At 42.5% G+C, this 18,438-nt stretch overlaps 1 protein-coding gene across 1 annotated transcript in view; it reads left to right on the top strand.

Annotated features, from left to right (window-relative positions):
- The window catches only part of LOC137498963 (coagulation factor X-like), a 159,492-nt gene that overhangs the window by 138,943 nt on the left and 2,111 nt on the right, over window positions 1–18,438 (top strand). The window contains exon 4 of the mRNA XM_068226860.1: window positions 12,332–12,473. Within this exon, the coding sequence (XP_068082961.1) occupies window positions 12,332–12,473 (142 nt within the window). The remainder of the gene's footprint in view (window positions 1–12,331; window positions 12,474–18,438) is intronic.

Raw genomic sequence — 18,438 nt, forward strand, 5'->3', positions numbered from 1 at the left:
AAAAAATGAAGAGGGCAGAAAGGAATACAGGCCATTAAAGAATGAAGTGGAGGGAAAGTGCAGGGCAGCTAAGGAAGAAAGAGAAGTGCAAGGATGTTGAAGGTTGTATGGTCCTAGGAAAGGAAGATGCTGCGTGTAGTAAAATCAAGGAAACGTTTGGAGAAAAGAAAACTAGGTGTATTAATATTAAGAGCTCAGAAAAACCACTGCTAGGGAAAGAAGCCAAGGCTGAAATTTGGCGGGAACATTTCCAACAGTTGTGCGAAGACGTAGATGATATGGCTCTGGACCAAGAAGAGGCTGTTGATGCTGATGAAATGGAAGACCCAATTTTGAGGTCAGAATTCGACAGAGCTTTGAGAGACCTAAATAGGAACAAGGCACCTGGAATTGATGACATTCCCTCTGAATTACCGACTGCCTTAGGAGAAACCAGCATGCCGAGGTTATTCCATTTAGTGTGTAAGATGTATGAGACAGGAGAAGTGTCATCCTGTTTTCGGCTGAATGTTATTATACAGTAACTATTCCCACGAAAGCCGCTGCTGACAAGTGTTAAAGCTACCGCACCATTAGTTTCGTATCACACGCCTGCAGAATTTTAACACGTATTATTTACAGAAAAATGGAAAGACAAGTTGAAACTGAGTTGGGAGAAGATCAATTTTGCTTCAGAAGAAATGTAGGATCACGTGAAGCAATTTTGACTTTACGTGTGATCGTAGAGGATCGAATTAAGAAGGACAAGCCCACATTCATGACGTTCACAGGTCTTGAAAAGGCATTTTATAATGTTGCTTGGACCAAGCTATTTGAGATTCTAAAGAATATATCAGATATTGGGAACGAAAAATTATCTACAATCTGTATAAAATACAGTCTGCAGTGATAAGAATCGAGGGCTTTGAAAAAGAAGCAGCAATCCAGAAAAGAGTGAGGCAAGGCTGCTGTTTGTCACCTCTCCTTTTCAATGTTTATATAGAACAGGCAGTAAAGGAAATTAGAGAGTAATTTGGGAAGGGAATCACAATCCAAGGAGAGGAAATCAAAACCCTGAGATTTGCTGATGATATGAGAGATGGTGAAACTACAGTAGATCTTTAGAAATTGATGAATGGTATGGACAGAGGCTTGGGTAAGGAGTACAAGATGAAAATAAATACGTTCAAAACAAAGGTAATGGAGTGCAGTCGAACGAAGTCAGGTGATGCAGGAAATATTAGATTAGGAAATGAAGTTTTAAAGGAAGTAGATGAATATTGTTACTTGGGTAGTAAAATTACTAACAATGGCAGAAGTAAGGAGGACATAAAATTCAGACTAGAACAAGCAAAGAAGGCCTTTCTTAAGAAAAAAAATACTCGCTTCTAACACTGATATAGGGATCAAGACGATATTTTTGAAGACTTTCGTCTGGAGCGTGGCATTGCATGGAAGTGAAACATGGACGATAACTAGCTCAGAAAGAAAGAGAATAGAAGTTTTTGAAATTTGGGCTTACAGAAGAATGCTGAAGGTAAATAAAATGGCATATGCTTTTAGTGCCGGGAGATCCCAGGACGGGTTCAGCTCACCAGGTGCAGGTCTTTTTATTTGACTCCTGTAGGCGACCTGCGCGTCGTGATGAGGATGAAATGATTATGAAGACAACACATACAACCAGCCCCCGTGCCAGGGAAAGTAACCAATAATGCTGAAAAGTCCCGACCCTGTCGGGAATCGAACCCTGGACCCCTGTGAACAAAGGCCAGCACGCTAACCATTTAGCCATGGAGCCGAACAATGCTGAAGGTGAGATGGATAGATGGAATCACGAATGAAGAGATACTGAATCGAAGTGGTGAGAGGAGATCGATTTGGCTAAATTTGACCAGAAGAAGAGAGAGAATTATAGGACACATCTTAAGACATCCAGGACTTAGTCGTGTGTTTTGAGGGAAGTGTAGGCGGTAAGAACGGTAGTGGTCGACCAAGGTATGAATATGACAAGCAGATTAGAGCAGATATAGGATGCAGCAGTTACGAAGAAATGAAAAGGTTAGCACAGGATAGGGTGGCAAGGAGAACAGAATCAAACCAGTCCGTGGATTGATGACTCAAATAACAACAGTAGAGGGCGATACTGTTATAAGCATTTCAACATTACTTCTAGTTCCCTGAGTTATCAACAGATGTCTCTAGCTACTTGCATTGCTCTTCATCCTTATACAGGACAAATTATACTTATTCAAAGATTTATCACGAACTTAGATTCCTTTACCCTACCTTAGCAGCCTTGGGCCAAGAGGTAATAAATGGGAATATTCTTGGTCAAAGTTAATTTTATTTATAACATGTCCTAACCCTACAACTAGTCCAAGTTGGTAGAGCCAATTAGAGAGGTCTGTTATGCACGCCTAGCCCGCTTGTTGCTTGACTTGGCTTAGTTCATAACTGTTGGGTTCTTTAGTCTACCGAAACTAATTATGAATAAATAAATGTATAAACTACCTGAAAATTAAACGTATAGTAACAGAATTATCTCTAAAAAAAACAGAGCGAATTGGCCGTGCGGTTAGGGGCGAGCAGCTGTGAACTTGCATTCGGGAGATAGTGGGTTCGAACCCCACTGTCGGCAGCCCTGAAGATGTTTTATGTTGTTTCCTTTTTTCTCACCAGACAAATGCCGAGGCTGTACCTTAATTAAGACCACGGCTGCTTCCTTCCCACTCCTAGCCCTACCCTACCCCATCATTGCCATAAGACCTCTCTGTGTTTCTGCGACGTAAAGTCAATTGTAAAAAATAAATACCTGGAAAAAAGTAGGTGTAATCTTGTACCATATGTTTTATTATGTAGACACTTTGTAAATTTATTTATTCGAAATTCGTTTCGGCAGACTGAAAAACCTAACAGTTAAAAATTATCTGAGTCGAAACTGTAAAGGGATGGCTTCAAATACCATCCAAAAAATGGCTTGGCTAAGGTTAGGGACTCTAAAACATGAAATAATTTGATATAGTATAATTTTGATCTCAATGTAGTGGTGATCACCTTTTTAAGGTGATGTACTACGAAATAACCATCTCCCCTTAACTTTAATCAAAGGAGAAATATAACATTGAAAGGACAACGACTCAGAACGAAAGATGAACGAAATGCAGCAAAAGGCGTAAAATATTATATTGGACTTCACAGCGCGAATGTTCGCGGGTTACGGAATACGACGTAAGAGACACCGAGATGACAGATCCTATCCTGCAAGACGTATTGATAGTAAACTGTTCGCCACAGCATCATTCGAATGGGACGCGACTTTTCTCTGGCTGGTGACGAGAGACGCCCGTGGACTAGTTACTGTTTGTCGAACGATGGAAAGATCCTATTATCTGATGATCTACCAGTGTCTTCCCAAGTGATCTATGTACTTGCTAAACATCAAACTTCAGCCTACTCGGAGATAAATGTGTATACACTGACTGACAGTGACAATGCAACACCAAGGAGGAGTGGTTCGAAAGGGATGAAAGTTGGGGAAAAAACAGAGACGGCACGGATGAATAATTGATGTTTATTTCAAACCGATATGCAGGTTACACAATGCGCACGGCATCGACTCAGTAGGATGTAGGACCACCGCGAGCGGCGATGCACGCAGAAACACGCCGAGGTACAGAGTCAATAAGAGTGCGGATGGTGTCCTGGGGGATGGTTCTCCATTCTCTGTCAACCATTTGCCACAGTTGGTCGTCCGTACGAGGCTGGGGCAGAGTTTGCAAACGGCGTCCAATGAGATCCCACACGTGTTCGATTGGTGAGAGATCCGGAGAGTACGCTGGCCACGGAAGCATCTGTACACCTCGTAGAGCCTGTTGGGAGATGCGAGCAGTGTGTGGGCGGGCATTATCCTGCTGAAACAGAGCATTGGGCAGCCCCTGAAGGTACGGGAGTGCCACCGGCCGCAGCACATGCTGCACGTAGCGGTGGGCATTTAACGTGCCTTGAATACGCACTAGAGGTGACGTGGAATCATACGCAATAGCGCCCCAAACCATGATGCCGCGTTGTCTAGCGGTAGGGCGCTCCACAGTTACTGCCGGATTTGACCTTTCTCCACGCCGACGCCACACTCGTCTGCGGTGACTATCACTGACAGAACAGAAGCGTGACTCATCGGAGAACACGACGTTCCGCCATTCCCTCATCCAAGTCGCTCTAGCCCGGCACCGCACCATGCCAGGCGTGCACGTCTATGCTGTGGAGTCAATGGTAGTCTTCTGAGCGGACGCCGGGAGTGCAGGCCTCCTTCAACCAATCGACGGGAAATTGTTCTGGTCGATATTGGAACAGCCAGGGTGTCTTGCACATGCTGAAGAATGGCGGTTGACGTGGCGTGCGGCGTGCGGCGTGCGGGGCTGCCACCGCTTGGCGGCGGATGCGCCGATCACCGCGTGCTGACGTCACTCGGGCTGCGCCTCGACCCCTCGCACGTGCCACATGTCCCTGCGCCAACCATCTTCGCCACAGGCGCTGCAGTGTGGACACATCCGTATGGGTATCGGCTGCGATTTGACGCAGCGACCAACCTGCCCTTCTCAGCCCGATCACCATACCCCTCGTAAAGTCGTCTGTCTGCTGGAAATGCCTCCGTTGACGGCGGCCTGGCATTCTTAGCTATACACGTGTCCTGTGGCACACGACAACACGTTCTACAATGACTGTCGGCTGAGAAATCACGGTACGAAGTGGGCCATTCGCCAATGCCGTGTGCCATTTATCGTTCGCTATGTGCGCAGCACAGCGGCGCATTTCACATCATGAGCATACCTCAGTGACGTCAGTCTACCCTGCAATTGGCATAAAGTTCTGACCACTCCTTCTTGGTGTTGCATTTGCTCTGTCAGTCAGTGTATTACTTGCAGGTACTTAAACAACTAAAATGTATATGTTCATTACATTGTAAGCGTTGTAAGTACTTTGATGTTCCATACAACAACAACAACAACAACAATAATAATAATAATAATAATAATAATAATAATAATAATAATAATAATAGACAACAGCCATTTTGCATCTGGAATGTGATGCATCAACTAGTATGTATTTTGGTATGTAGAATCCGAATATACCTTTCAAAATGTTCTAGCACGTACCATTTTTGAGTTTTTAAAGGTTTTTATTTTTGTATTCAGTATTTCGCTTTTTGCTGTTCTTCTGTTTTGATGTCTAATTGTTTCTTATTGATTTGCAGAGGAGAGCTAGAAGATCTACAAATCGTCAGTAAATGGTTGGTATGGTAATCCAGTGGTGTGAAAGAGATCCTCAGTGAGTGTTTCCTGTGAAAGATAGTGCAAACTTTTTCTGTTTAAAACTTACACTAAGAAAAATGGCAACTAGTAAATCTCGTTGCTGTCTAAACCACCCCGACAACTTTTGTTATGTGTGTGGGAAATTCACTCCAAAAGCCCAAAGAAAACCAATCACTGATTTGGTTAAGAAGGCATATAAATTGTATTTTGATTGTCCTGTTGGTGATCAAGATAAAAATTTTGCACCTCATATTTCCTGCTTAACCTGTACTACAACCTTAACCGAGTGGTTGAAAGGAAAACGCCCAGCCATGCCATTCACTGTTCCGATGGTGTGGTATGAGCCTAAAGACCATTATTCAGACTGTTACTTCTGTCTTACAAATATTTCGGGACATTCAAGCAAAACTAGACATAAAATAAAGTATCCAAATGTATCTTCAGTGCATTTGCCTGTGCCCCATGATGAGGGGTTGCCTGCTCCTGTCTGTAACTTGAAAGCCACGGAACCAGACACCATGTCAAGTGAATCAGAAAGTACTGAACATATAGAAGAGTACTGCCCTCAATATCATGACCAGCTCTTTAATCAAGAGGAAATGAACGATTTGGTTCGCGATCTAAAACTTTCCAAACAGCAAGCTGAACTCTTGGGGTCGAGACTGCAGCAACGGAACCTTCTAGCTCCAGGGACAAAAATTTCCTGTTTCAGATCAAGAGGTGCTTCCTTCGCTTAATATTTCGATATGCAGAATTCAATGTGTGTATGTAGAGATGTCAATGGTCTGATGATGCAGCTAGGTGTACAACATAATCCACAGGAGTGGCGACTATTTATTGACTCCAGTAAAACCAGCATGAAAGCAGTACTACTGCATAATGGCAGTGGATTTCCATTGGTACCTTTGGCTTACGCAGTAGACATGAAAGAAACTTATGAAGCCATGGCTTTGCTGCTAGAGGCAATCAAATATAAGAATCATGAGTGGCAGCATTGCTGTGATTTAAAAGTTGTTTCACTCCTTACAGGTTTACAGGCTGCATTCACGAAATACTGCTGCTTTTTGTGCCTTTGGGACAGCCGTGACACCAAGAACCACTATACAGTCAAGGAATGACCTATAAGGAAGTCATATATTCCTGGAAACATAAATGTGAAAAATACCCCATTGGTTGAGCCCGATAAAATCATTTTGCCTACCCTTCATATCAAGTTGGGCCTTATCAAGAACTTTGTAAAAGCTCTGGATAAAGAAGGTGAGGCCTTCAATCACTTAAAAGAAAAGTTTACCAAATTAAGTGAGGCAAAGCTGAAAGAGGGTATATTTGTTGGACCACAAATAAGAAAATTGCTGAAAGACCCAACCTTTGATACCAAACACACAGATATCCAATTAGCTGCTTGGTCTTCTTTTAAAGCAATTGTGAAGGGCTTTTTGGGTAACAGGAAAGACAAAAACTATGTTACCATTGTGAATGATCTGTTGGACAACTATAAGAACATGGGTTGTAGAATGTCGCTTAAAATACACTTTTTACATTCTCACCTTGATTTCTTCCCGGAAAGTTTGGGAGCCGTAAGTGTTGAGCATGGTGAACGCTTTCACCAAGACATTCTTACCATGAAACACCTTTACCAAGGCCATTGGAACCCTTCGATGATGGGTGACTACTGCTGGGGTCTTGTTAGGGAGAGTGATGAAACGGCAAACAAAAGAAGAGCTCCGTAGTCGCATTTTTCAAAAACCAAAGACGATTAAAGGTGAAAATATCTTCTGAAATAATTTGGACCTTTTATTGGCATCATGCCCATATATACATACAAAACAGTATTGATTTCAAACGTTCTGAATGTGTATTTTTGTTTGACTTAATTGTGCCAATTTTCGCTATTGCCGTTTTTTATTCTGCTGTATATCTAAGAAATGTGACGTCATAGAGAAAAACTGATTTTACCAGTGTATTCAGCATCCCAAAATTAGGGAAATCCACCCATTTACAAACCAGATGAAAAAGGAAGTTTAAATTTGTTAACTAGTGTAATAATAATAATAATAATAATAATAATAATAATAATAATAATAATAATAATAATAATAATAATAATAATAATAATTGTACCGGCGATACACCTTCTCCGTCCACTTAAACTACGCGCCTTCTATAAGGCCATCTATTTAATTGAACTTGAAGTAATGTTATGCAAGATACTTGGATTTTGTACTAGTAGATATCTCCAGGGGGGTCTCTTCCCGCATCGCGCTCACTTTTTTCTCTCCCTGGCCGCCTTCTGAGTGACGTCATGTGATATGAAACAGCGGTCGCCCGTCCTGCTGACACGTATTACCACTACAGTCTAAAATGGTCATAACTTCTGAACCATTCATGCAAATAATGTCCTGACACGGTTATTCTAATCCTTATAAAATACTGGAGGAGGTCAAACAATTTATTTTGATGAGGAACTCGAGGATAATATCGAAATAATAATTTAATTTTAAGGAGTTATATTTTTTACCGCGGACTGTTGCATAAAATCGCTTGTAGAGGGTAGCCGCTTGGAAATAGGTATGTGCCATCGCGGACTTTTTTGTAGAGGTTTCTATACTCTGCATTTCGTACGCTTACACTTGGGGTCTATCGTTGATGGTTCGCGCAGCGTAAGCCATGAAAGCAAGTGACCGACCGACCGACATTTTTGTCTCTTTCTACGTATTTACTGTAAATCTGATCACGGATACATAATATTTTTATAGTGGTTCACTACGTGAACAGTGTTCGTGTTGTCAGTATCTGAAGTAGAACCAGTGTACTGTTTAAAATGCAGTCAACATATTATGGAAACGTGTGTGGCGCTATAAATTGTCGGCACGTAAAAGAACTCCCGTGGGGCAAAATTACGGCACCTCGACTCTCAGAAAATCGTAAATGTTGTTAGTGAGACGTAACACAAATAACATTATTATTATTTTGCATATTATAAAGACAATAACGACAACAACCATCATAGCCAGTTAGTTTGCTACTGTGATGACATAACAATGCTTCCTCGTCAGCAATGCTTGGTTGTTGAAACACTTTGTAATAAACTCTCGTATTACTCCATTATTACAGCTCGTACGGTAAAAAGGTGTCAGATATAAATGACTGAATAAAAATCATGTTTTTTATAATTATTGTTATGTGCTAATAGCCGGGCTGAGTAGTAACTCAAATGGTAGAGCGCTGGCCTTCTTAGCCCAACTTAGCAGGTTCGATCCTGTCTCTAGTCCGGTGGTGAAGTTGCTCAAATACATAGTTAGTGGGACGTAAAATTCAATAACATTAACATTATTATGTGCTAATAACTTGTATTTCTGAATATACACTGACTGACAGTGACAATGCAACACCAAGGAGGAGTGGTTCGAAAGGGATGAAAGTTGGGGAAAAAACAGAGACGGCACGGATGAATAATTGATGTTTATTTCAAACCGATATGCAGGTTACACAATGCGCACGGCATCGACTCAGTAGGATGTAGGACCACCGCGAGCGGCGATGCACGCAGAAACACGTCGAGGTACAGAGTCAATAAGCGTGCGGATGGTGTCCTGAGGGATGGTTCTCCATTCTCTGTCAACCATTTGCCACAGTTGGTCGTCCGTACGAGGCTGGGGCAGAGTTTGCAAACGGCGTCCAATGAGATCCCACACGTGTTCGATTGGTGAGAGATCCGGAGAGTACGCTGGCCACGGAAGCATCTGTACACCTCGTAGAGCCTGTTGGGAGATGCGAGCAGTGTGTGGGCGGGCATTATCCTGCTGAAACAGAGCATTGGGCAGCCCCTGAAGGTACGGGAGTGCCACCGGCCGCAGCACATGCTGCACGTAGCGGTGGGCATTTAACGTGCCTTGAATACGCACTAGAGGTGACGTGGAATCATACGCAATAGCGCCCCAAACCATGATGCCGCGTTGTCTAGCGGTAGGGCGCTCCACAGTTACTGCCGGATTTGACCTTTCTCCACGCCGACGCCACACTCGTCTGCGGTGACTATCACTGACAGAACAGAAGCGTGACTCATCGGAGAACACGACGTTCCGCCATTCCCTCATCCAAGTCGCTCTAGCCCGGCACCGCACCATGCCAGGCGTGCACGTCTATGCTGTGGAGTCAATGGTAGTCTTCTGAGCGGACGCCGGGAGTGCAGGCCTCCTTCAACCAATCGACGGGAAATTGTTCTGGTCGATATTGGAACAGCCAGGGTGTCTTGCACATGCTGAAGAATGGCGGTTGACGTGGCGTGCGGCGTGCGGCGTGCGGGGCTGCCACCGCTTGGCGGCGGATGCGCCGATCACCGCGTGCTGACGTCACTCGGGCTGCGCCTCGACCCCTCGCACGTGCCACATGTCCCTGCGCCAACCATCTTCGCCACAGGCGCTGCACCGTGGACACATCCCTATGGGTATCGGCTGCGATTTGACGAAGCGACCAACCTGCCCTTCTCAGCCCGATCACCATACCCCTCGTAAAGTCGTCTGTCTGCTGGAAATGCCTCCGTTGACGGCGGCCTGGCATTCTTAGCTATACACGTGTCCTGTGGCACACGACAACACGTTCTACAATGACTGTCGGCTGAGAAATCACGGTACGAAGTGGGCCATTCGCCAACGCCGTGTCCCATTTATCGTTCGCTACGTGCACAGCACAGCGGCGCATTTCACATCATGAGCATACCTCAGTGACGTCAGTCTACCCTGCAATTGGCATAAAGTTCTGACCACTCCTTCTTGGTGTTGCATTTGCTCTGTCAGTCAGTGTATTTCGAAGCTCGTGAAATAATACAGTATCCGTGATCCGATATGTAGTAAATACGAAGAAAGAGACAAAAATGTCGTGCGAAAAGAAACCTGTCACTGGATCTCGGTTATTTCAAAAGGGGCCCTCACACATCCCAGTCATGAGTAGTTAAATAATATAGCCCAGTTCGAAATTTCATATGATGTGTTTCACGGTAAGACTGTATCCAGATGCAAAAACGTAATGAAAACTCTTATTTCTATTATTTAGTCAAACTTTCTAGTATTCCATGACAAAATAATTTGTCTCTACGTAAGGACCAGGAGATTTATTAAAATATGGCATTTTAATGCAAAGAGTAAGGAGCTAGCACTGAGAAAATATGCCAATAAGAAGGCTAAGCTTTGGGCTGGTTCATCAAGTAATTCTCCTGACACGTACGTTTTAATAATTTAATTTAATTCCATAAAGATGTCCATATGATGTATATTTTCCTATGGTAATTGATATAAACATTTACTTCATCAGGATATAAATTAATTATTTTGAGTTGCATGGCAATATTTTATTTCTTAACGTATTATATGTCATGTATTTGATAGTTGATGTTCTACCTGCTCAGCATGTGACGAAATTTAACGCATTTTCACGTTTTTAAATCTATTGGAAGTGCCGTTACTTATCGAATCGGACTAAACCAGACTATTATTTGATGAAAGATTGAGAAGATGTTTCACAGGCACGAGAAATCACAGGCTTGCTGTACTGCGACTGTGTGTGTACCTTTCTCGCTATCGTTCATATCCCGTGACGCCATAGCGCTCCAGCCAATGGAAGCTTCAACCGCCGGAGTAGCTTACCTTTTATTCTAGTTACCTTGAGATATCTCTACCATCGACCTAAGTGCCACCTCTGGCGGGATTAAGAACACTTAATTCTTAACGGAAAGTTAATTTTCAGAGGTGGCTAACCTTAGTTTTGAAGACTGTTTTTCTCTTGTGTCAAGGTTGTCAACTTCCCCCCCCCCCCTTCCCCCTCAATCTCCTGTATCTATCAACCAATTAGAAATTTTGTGGATATTTTCTCCAGTCAATTAAAATTGGGGATGTGTACAGGCATCCAGCCTATCTGTAAAGAGTTCTGGAAACTTCCCCTCGAGATATTATCGTATAAAAGCTGGGCGCTTTAAGGTCTATTGTCATCTTCATCGCTCCAGTTTATTGTGTGCCGCGTGTACTAAGGGGACAGATGCCGCAGGTCGGCTTTCGGAAAGCCCAGCAACTCAAAGTAATGGCAGAATTTTGTTTACATGTTATAGCTCCGGTAGATAGCTTGAGGGGAAGGTTTCAAAGCTCTTTTATTCGATGTAAAATTCTAAACCTCTTTGTTTTAAAGTAAAATTTGAGATCAGTCTAAGAACTCTGTTTTATTCCCTACTGGGAAATGTGTAATGTAAGGGAACAAATAGTGATTTCCCTCTGTTGATTCCCATTCAACTTGGTATGGGTGACTAAAGTTTCTTTATCCTCTAAAATTCTTAACACTCTTTTGGTATATAATGTTTCTCATTTAGTCACCCCGGCGTAGAATAGGTTTAGCCTCTGTATCTTGGGCCATAAGCCCACTTAGGGTTTGAAGAGTTTTCTAGAAGGAGTGCAGGATTTTTGCCTCCCTGCATTTCGTTTTTGGACGATCATTATCAACCTTTTTCTTTTTACATTATGGCCATTTAGTATGGGCACTCATTACCACTGTTTATGTTTCCCGAAAAAAATTATAAACAGTTGATCAGAAGTGACTGTAAATACCTCATTTGAAGATTGTCATTGTATAAGCTTGTGTGCTGTAAGAAATGTATGCCTCTGAGGGGCTGGAGTGTATTAATTTTGGTGCTCAGACTCCTAGGCTAGGGAAGTTAGTGGAGCAAACATGCTCTTAAAAAAATAGTGTACCATTTTCAGAGCTATAATGCTCATCCCTCGTACATTATCATGTTGATAATTCTCTCTAGTTTTGTACATTTTTTTTGTTGTTGAAGCTGACGAGCTCATTATTATATTGTTATTATTTATTCAGATCTTCTATTTACCAAATTGTAAATATTAAAAAAGGAAGGAAAGAAGTAAAATGTCAACATTTAGTGCATTCACTTATGCTCTGGTCATTTCCTCGTCCGCCCATTCACCTCAGCACTTTCCTACACCTCTTTGATCCACAATATATCCGGAACAATAATAATAATTTGTGTTGTATTTCAGACCAAACACAACTGCCATCTTGATCACTGCTGGTGTAATCGACAGATACAACGTACATTCCCATCTGCGGAAGGTAACTGAAGTATACTTCTACAAAAGGAAAAAGGAAGAGGTCATTGAGAACGATATTGCTCTTCTAAAGGTAATTCATAGATTGATAAACATTCAGTAAACTACGAGGAGTGGTCAACGAAATGTACGGAATTACTAGGATTTGCAGCTAATTTCTTGTAAATGCAATAAAAGTGCCTTTAAGCAAAGGCGGTCCTTAAAGTTACAACATTGCATTAATATTGTATTCACTGTACTTGCGCCTTAGTTCAGATAGACTTTTTCGACTTCATTAAATTCACTCAAACTGGATCCTTCCACGCATCCTCTGTACTTTCCAGGGATATTGTTGCAAAGTCGGAATGCAGTGTAGGATACTCTATAAGCATCCTGAAACAGTGTGGTAGTGCTTGTTTGAACGGTGCCGTCCTGATTGCGAACAGTTCAGATTGCAAACAATCCAGATTGCAGACAAGTGGTACCTTAAGGGGGTGATTTGGGTCTGACACACATTAATGAGTCCAGTTTGCGGACAGGCATAATGTAGGCGCTTAAGCGAGAATATGATAAGTATGAATACATCACTATATATATGTCACGCTACTTACCTAGGTGGATTGTGGCAGCAGTATGCATCACTAGAGGCACCTACACTCTTTTTAAGTACTTTAGAAAGCCGCTTTAATTATTACCAGGGTGATTCAAATTTATTCACAAACCAACTCTGGCAATAAACAATAATGAACTTAATATATAACATCATCACCTAAAATAAATGTTATATTTACAAATCTACATTTACAACTTTCCTCAACAGCTTCAGCACTATTCCATTCTCAGTACATATTGCATTGTTTTCACAAACTGTTTTATTTCGCCGTTTTCCTCGTAGCGTTTTGTGGTTTTCGCTACTTTTTCATCTAGCGCCATGTACTTCTTCTTCCTTTTAATCCCTTCCATGTGCAGTCCATTCTAATTTCTTTAGGTTGGAGTGCTCCACTTCAGACTTTAAATTCTTGATAAGCTCCCTAACTCTTGGGTGCGGTCTTCCAAGCTGACTATTAATCTTGTGGTTCCACCCTTCCACTTATTTGTTCGTTCTGTGTCCACGACGATAGCAGCTCCATACCTGGGTAAAATGTTTAACAAGTAATTATTCACAAAAATACGATTGTAGTAGCAAGTTAGTCCATTCGTTATTTATAAAAATGCTTAAATTTATATAAAAATTCACCTCTTTCCGCACAGTTAGAGTATCTAGCCACTGTTCCACGAAGTAGTTGAAGAATTACGTCGGCTTCTCGTTTAATGGAGCTGTGTCTTAAATAAAAATCCACCCTTCGTCTACGTCAGGGCCTCTCATGGTGAATGCGCCTGGTGCATGCACTGTGTACGGTGCAAAAGACGACTTCGCTTGGTTGACCAGACTGCAGACCCCCACTCCTCGATTTGGAGCAATAGCGCTGTCTCTCTCTTTCCCCACGCCTGTCTCTCAAGCTCCCCCTGTCTCCCTCTTCCTCACTTGTTCCGTAGCGCTCCAAATCCGAGCTGAGTTGAGCCGAGTTGAGTCGAGCTTAGCCGAGTAGCCCAGAGACGAAGCGTTGGACCGAGCCGAGCTGAGCGGGACCGATGCACTCTGCACAGGAACTCTGCGCCGCTATTTGCACGGGTGAGATTTTGGGCGTTTGAGAGGCCCTGGTCTACGTCTTCTGGCTTCATAAATGCCAATGCAGCGCACAAACTAATGTGAGACTTAACTTCAATATCTTTCTTAAATAAATTTGTCAAACCAACATCTTGAACTTGTCGCCACAAGCATTTAGTAAAATTAAAATAACACCCTTTTATGTTCACCGTACAAAACCCCTCCTTTAGAGCTGAAATAACACTTGCTTCAAAGTCAGTATTGACCATAACAGGAGCCCAATTCGGCACTTCTTCAAAAATCATCCGAGACATACGTACATAAGCTTTTTTCTTTTGGGTAGGAGAACAAAGATTATGGGCACCTCATTGGTTTCTGCTAGCGTACTTCCCAACTGTAAGTGTATTGTATATATCTGAGTAAACTGAGTGCTACAACTGTTAAAAGTTCCACCCATGAAAAAAAAATGTTTTTTTATCTCTCATACCGTAACTTATTTCCTTTTACCCCAGCAAGAACTAATATCCTATCTGCACACCATCGTCAGGAATAATAAAACTGCTCTCATCGCTCATGTTAAGTGTTTCTTCATCAAAAACAACTTCCCCCGGCTGCTTTGGTTCTTTTTGTACTCCCTGTGCCTGGTTTCTAATAGAATACAACGAGCTGCGTCCAGTAAAATACTGAAGCAAGTAAGCCCCTATTCTGAAATGAACGAAACTCTTGATTGTAAATCTGTCGTATCTGCGTGTCGCTCTCCTCGCGGGCTTTTTTGCATTGTAAATTGATTTCTTCACATCTATGCCGGTTTCGTCCAGAACACACTGGCGGTCGATAACCCTGATTACTTCGCCATTCTGCCTCATAAGTTTCCCTATGCACTTGGAGGTTTTCTCCTTGAGACAAAGCCACGTCACTACACCTTGTTTATTTTCCCGAAATTTGCGATACGAGTATCCATTATAAAGCGCACACGGTTTCCCTTTCTCTGTCTCGATTAACTCCATTACAATTGCAGCACAACAGAAAAACACTACACCAATAAAACTGTGACTACTCCTAGCGGCAACTAGGTATGAAATGACAAGTTTTGCGATAAACAACTAAACTATTTTTGGGATAAGGGTGTCTGGAATGTTTGCTTCAGTTCAATCCTTTGTACGTCTGGCTAGAGTCACCGACACCTCCCCACAGGAAATACCAAGATGCCCTACCCGCCTGACCAGAAATGTTGACTTGAATATGAAGAAAATTCTAATTTGACGGGCGGCAGAAAAATGAACCCTTAATTGTTAAACCAAGTTCTGGTATACACAATCGGAATATTGGGTAATACAACAAAAGAATTAAAATCTTATAAGAAAAACTCACTTGTTTCCAAATAAACTGACTCTTAATCTGCTTATGTATTACTTTTAATAATAATAAAACTCTCTCTAATCCACCATAAATAAGTACACCTCTAGTTTTTTTATACATTAAAAAAGATAATATTCTAAATGGTAAGATTACCTCAAACAAAATTATTAAACATTCGCAAAAAGAAAATTTGAAAAATATGGTTAGGTTGTCGAAAACATCCCAATATACCAGCTAATGTTAATAATACTAGAACAAAAATTAAATATGAAGATGATTTGAACATTGCACTGTATATGTTTTGTGTATCCCAAGTCAACACTAATCTCTTGTCCGTAATCTGGACAGGGTATATTTAGTTGTTCGGAATCTGGGCGGTTTTTGTCTTGTCCGCAATCTGGACTGTTCGCAATCAAGGCACAACCGTTTGAACATCGTGGGCTGCAGTCTGCTGATGACGTCTCAGCCGGTCAGGTGATTGAGGCTACCTGTAGATATAGCAATCATAGTGATGGGCAGTGTGATACGAGGTCTCGAGATTTCTCGGGATTTCTCGAGATTAGCGCAGGCATTATTTCTCGCGAGAAATTTCGATAAATCTCGAGAGCGTTGTCCCCACAATGTGCGGCGAGCAGCGTGTCGTAGGCCTGCATGTAGTCGGAGCTGAATGTTGTTTGTTCCGAATATACGAATAGCCAACCACAGGCCTTCTCGTTTTCGTAAATACATGTCAACAAGTGACTAGGGCTTTCATTTATACCAAGGTCTATTTTGACGCAGTAAAACATAATTATAAACGATACGCATTCGGGCATTGTATGCACTGGTAGGTACACGAATGAGTGGTTTAAGTACAGAACCTGACGGCTAGTGTAGGTACACGTAACTGGATACTAGAGGCGTGCATTATTCGAACTCGAGACGAGGCAAGATGCGCCTTGCAGCATATGCAACCGCCATTACGCATGAGTAGAATGTGCAATCTAAATTGCTATAGAGTATTCGCGTCATCAATTAGGTAGGTAGTTCGATATATGACGGTGCAATGTGAACTGTGTCGAACTGTACGCGACAACTTGAACACGATGTCCGAAACGCAACGTAAGTCGTGGATGACGGTTATTTTTAAGAGATGTCACATAGCACAGCCCACTGTGTTGCTTATTCAAAAGAAGTAAAATGCTTCTGGGATGATCCGGCACTTACAGACGCATAATATCAATGAAGAGATATCGTCACAGAACACCTCCGGCCCACTCTGAATCACAAGAAGCTGCCCTGCCGACAATGACTGTGAGTCATCCAGGTAGGATTACATCCTAATAACAATTATTAACAAATTATACGGGTTATTCAGCTAAGAAGTCGCCTGACATAACTCGTGAACAGTTTAAGATACTGGCATTCTGTATTCACTTTCGTTAATGGTAAGGAGCTCATAGTTCAACGTGCAGTGCTTTCATAGGATTTTCACAAAATTTATCGTCACACACGTTTCCATGTGAGAACTGCTGATGATAATTATGAAGCTTACACTCGTAGTTACTGGGACGTCGCACAGCTCGCAACACACGAGAATCGGTCTCGAGAGCGTTGCCCATCACCCCTGTTACACGTTCCACTCATGTGTAATTGGGATTGCGTATGTAGCAAAGCACATCTTCCCCGTCTCAGGTTCGAATAATGCACGCCTCTAGTATCCAAGTAGGTGTACATCCTATCTACAGTTATTCACAAATTATGCATTGTTATTCACCTAAGATGTCCACCCCAAATAAGGCGTGAACAGTTTAAGATACTGACATTCTGTTTCCACTTTAGTTAATGGTATTGAGGGGTTCATAGTTGAACATGCAGTACTTTTCCAGGCTTTTGACAAAATGTATTGGCTCACACGTGTCCATAAGAGAACGTTATTTCACGCAAAAACTGCCTATGATATACTATCAAGTTTACAGTCGTAGTTACTGGTACGTAGCACAGTTTGCGCTACAGGAGGATCGGTCTCGGGATTCTCGCGAGAGTCTCGAGATCTGCGACGTCAGTCTCGAGAGTCTCGAGCAAGAGCGTTGCCCATCACTAAGCAGTCACGCTGCGCCATGAGAGACGGCGTTACCGTCTAAGATGTCCGCCTTCCCCTTCAGGGGTGGAATGTAAATATTTTAGTAGTAGTAGTAGTAGTAGTAGAGGGAAGAGGCTCGGTAGATGCAGAGTGGGTTTCGGCCAACAAGTGGCTACGGTTGGTCCGTGGTCCATCAGCTCTGCACTCTGACCGGCCAACCGAGCAGAGTAGAAGTGGCCACGGCTGGTCCGTGGTCCAACAGCTTTGCACTCTGGCCGGCCAACCTAGCAGAGGAGGGGTGGCCACGGCTCTACCGTGGCTCTACGTCTCTGTATTCGGGAGACGAGAAAGGGCTGGACCTCCAGGCTGGTCCCCACCGTCAGCTGTCCTGAGAATAGTTTTCCGTGGTTTTCCATTCTCCTGCATCTAGGCGAATGCCGGGACAGTTTCTAGTATAGGCCATGGCCGCCATCACCCTCACCTTCTCCGCGCATCTCCTTCACTGTAACAAATCTCCCGGTCTGAGATACGGCGTTACCGTCTAAGAGGCCCACCTCCCCCTTCAGGGGGGAAATGAAAACGTTTTATTAGTGGTAGTAGTCAGTTAATTTTGCTGTTATCTTAGATTTGAAAAACTCGGATAATTTCATTATCTCGAATAACTCTCACTTCTGTATTCACCACAGAATTTATTATCTCGGTTTACCAAAACTGAATTTAAACCTTAAATTCTTCACACTGACGCATGGAAAACAAATGACTACGTGCTGCCGCCATTATAGAAATGTAAAAAGTTTTTGATTCCATTCGGGGTTTGGAAATAATTTATCATAAATTATGTTCGCTGTTGATCAGGAACGAAAGAAGTCTAGTATGATTTTCCAAGAGAACAAATTGTTATTCAATTTGTGGCAAAGAGCATTAACATACCATAGAGAATAAGAAAACAAATTATAGCGCACCCATTGTATATTTCACTCAAAAACGAAG

Source organism: Anabrus simplex, chromosome 3, assembly GCF_040414725.1.
Source record: "Anabrus simplex isolate iqAnaSimp1 chromosome 3, ASM4041472v1, whole genome shotgun sequence".
Taxonomy (NCBI): Eukaryota; Metazoa; Arthropoda; class Insecta; order Orthoptera; family Tettigoniidae; genus Anabrus; species Anabrus simplex.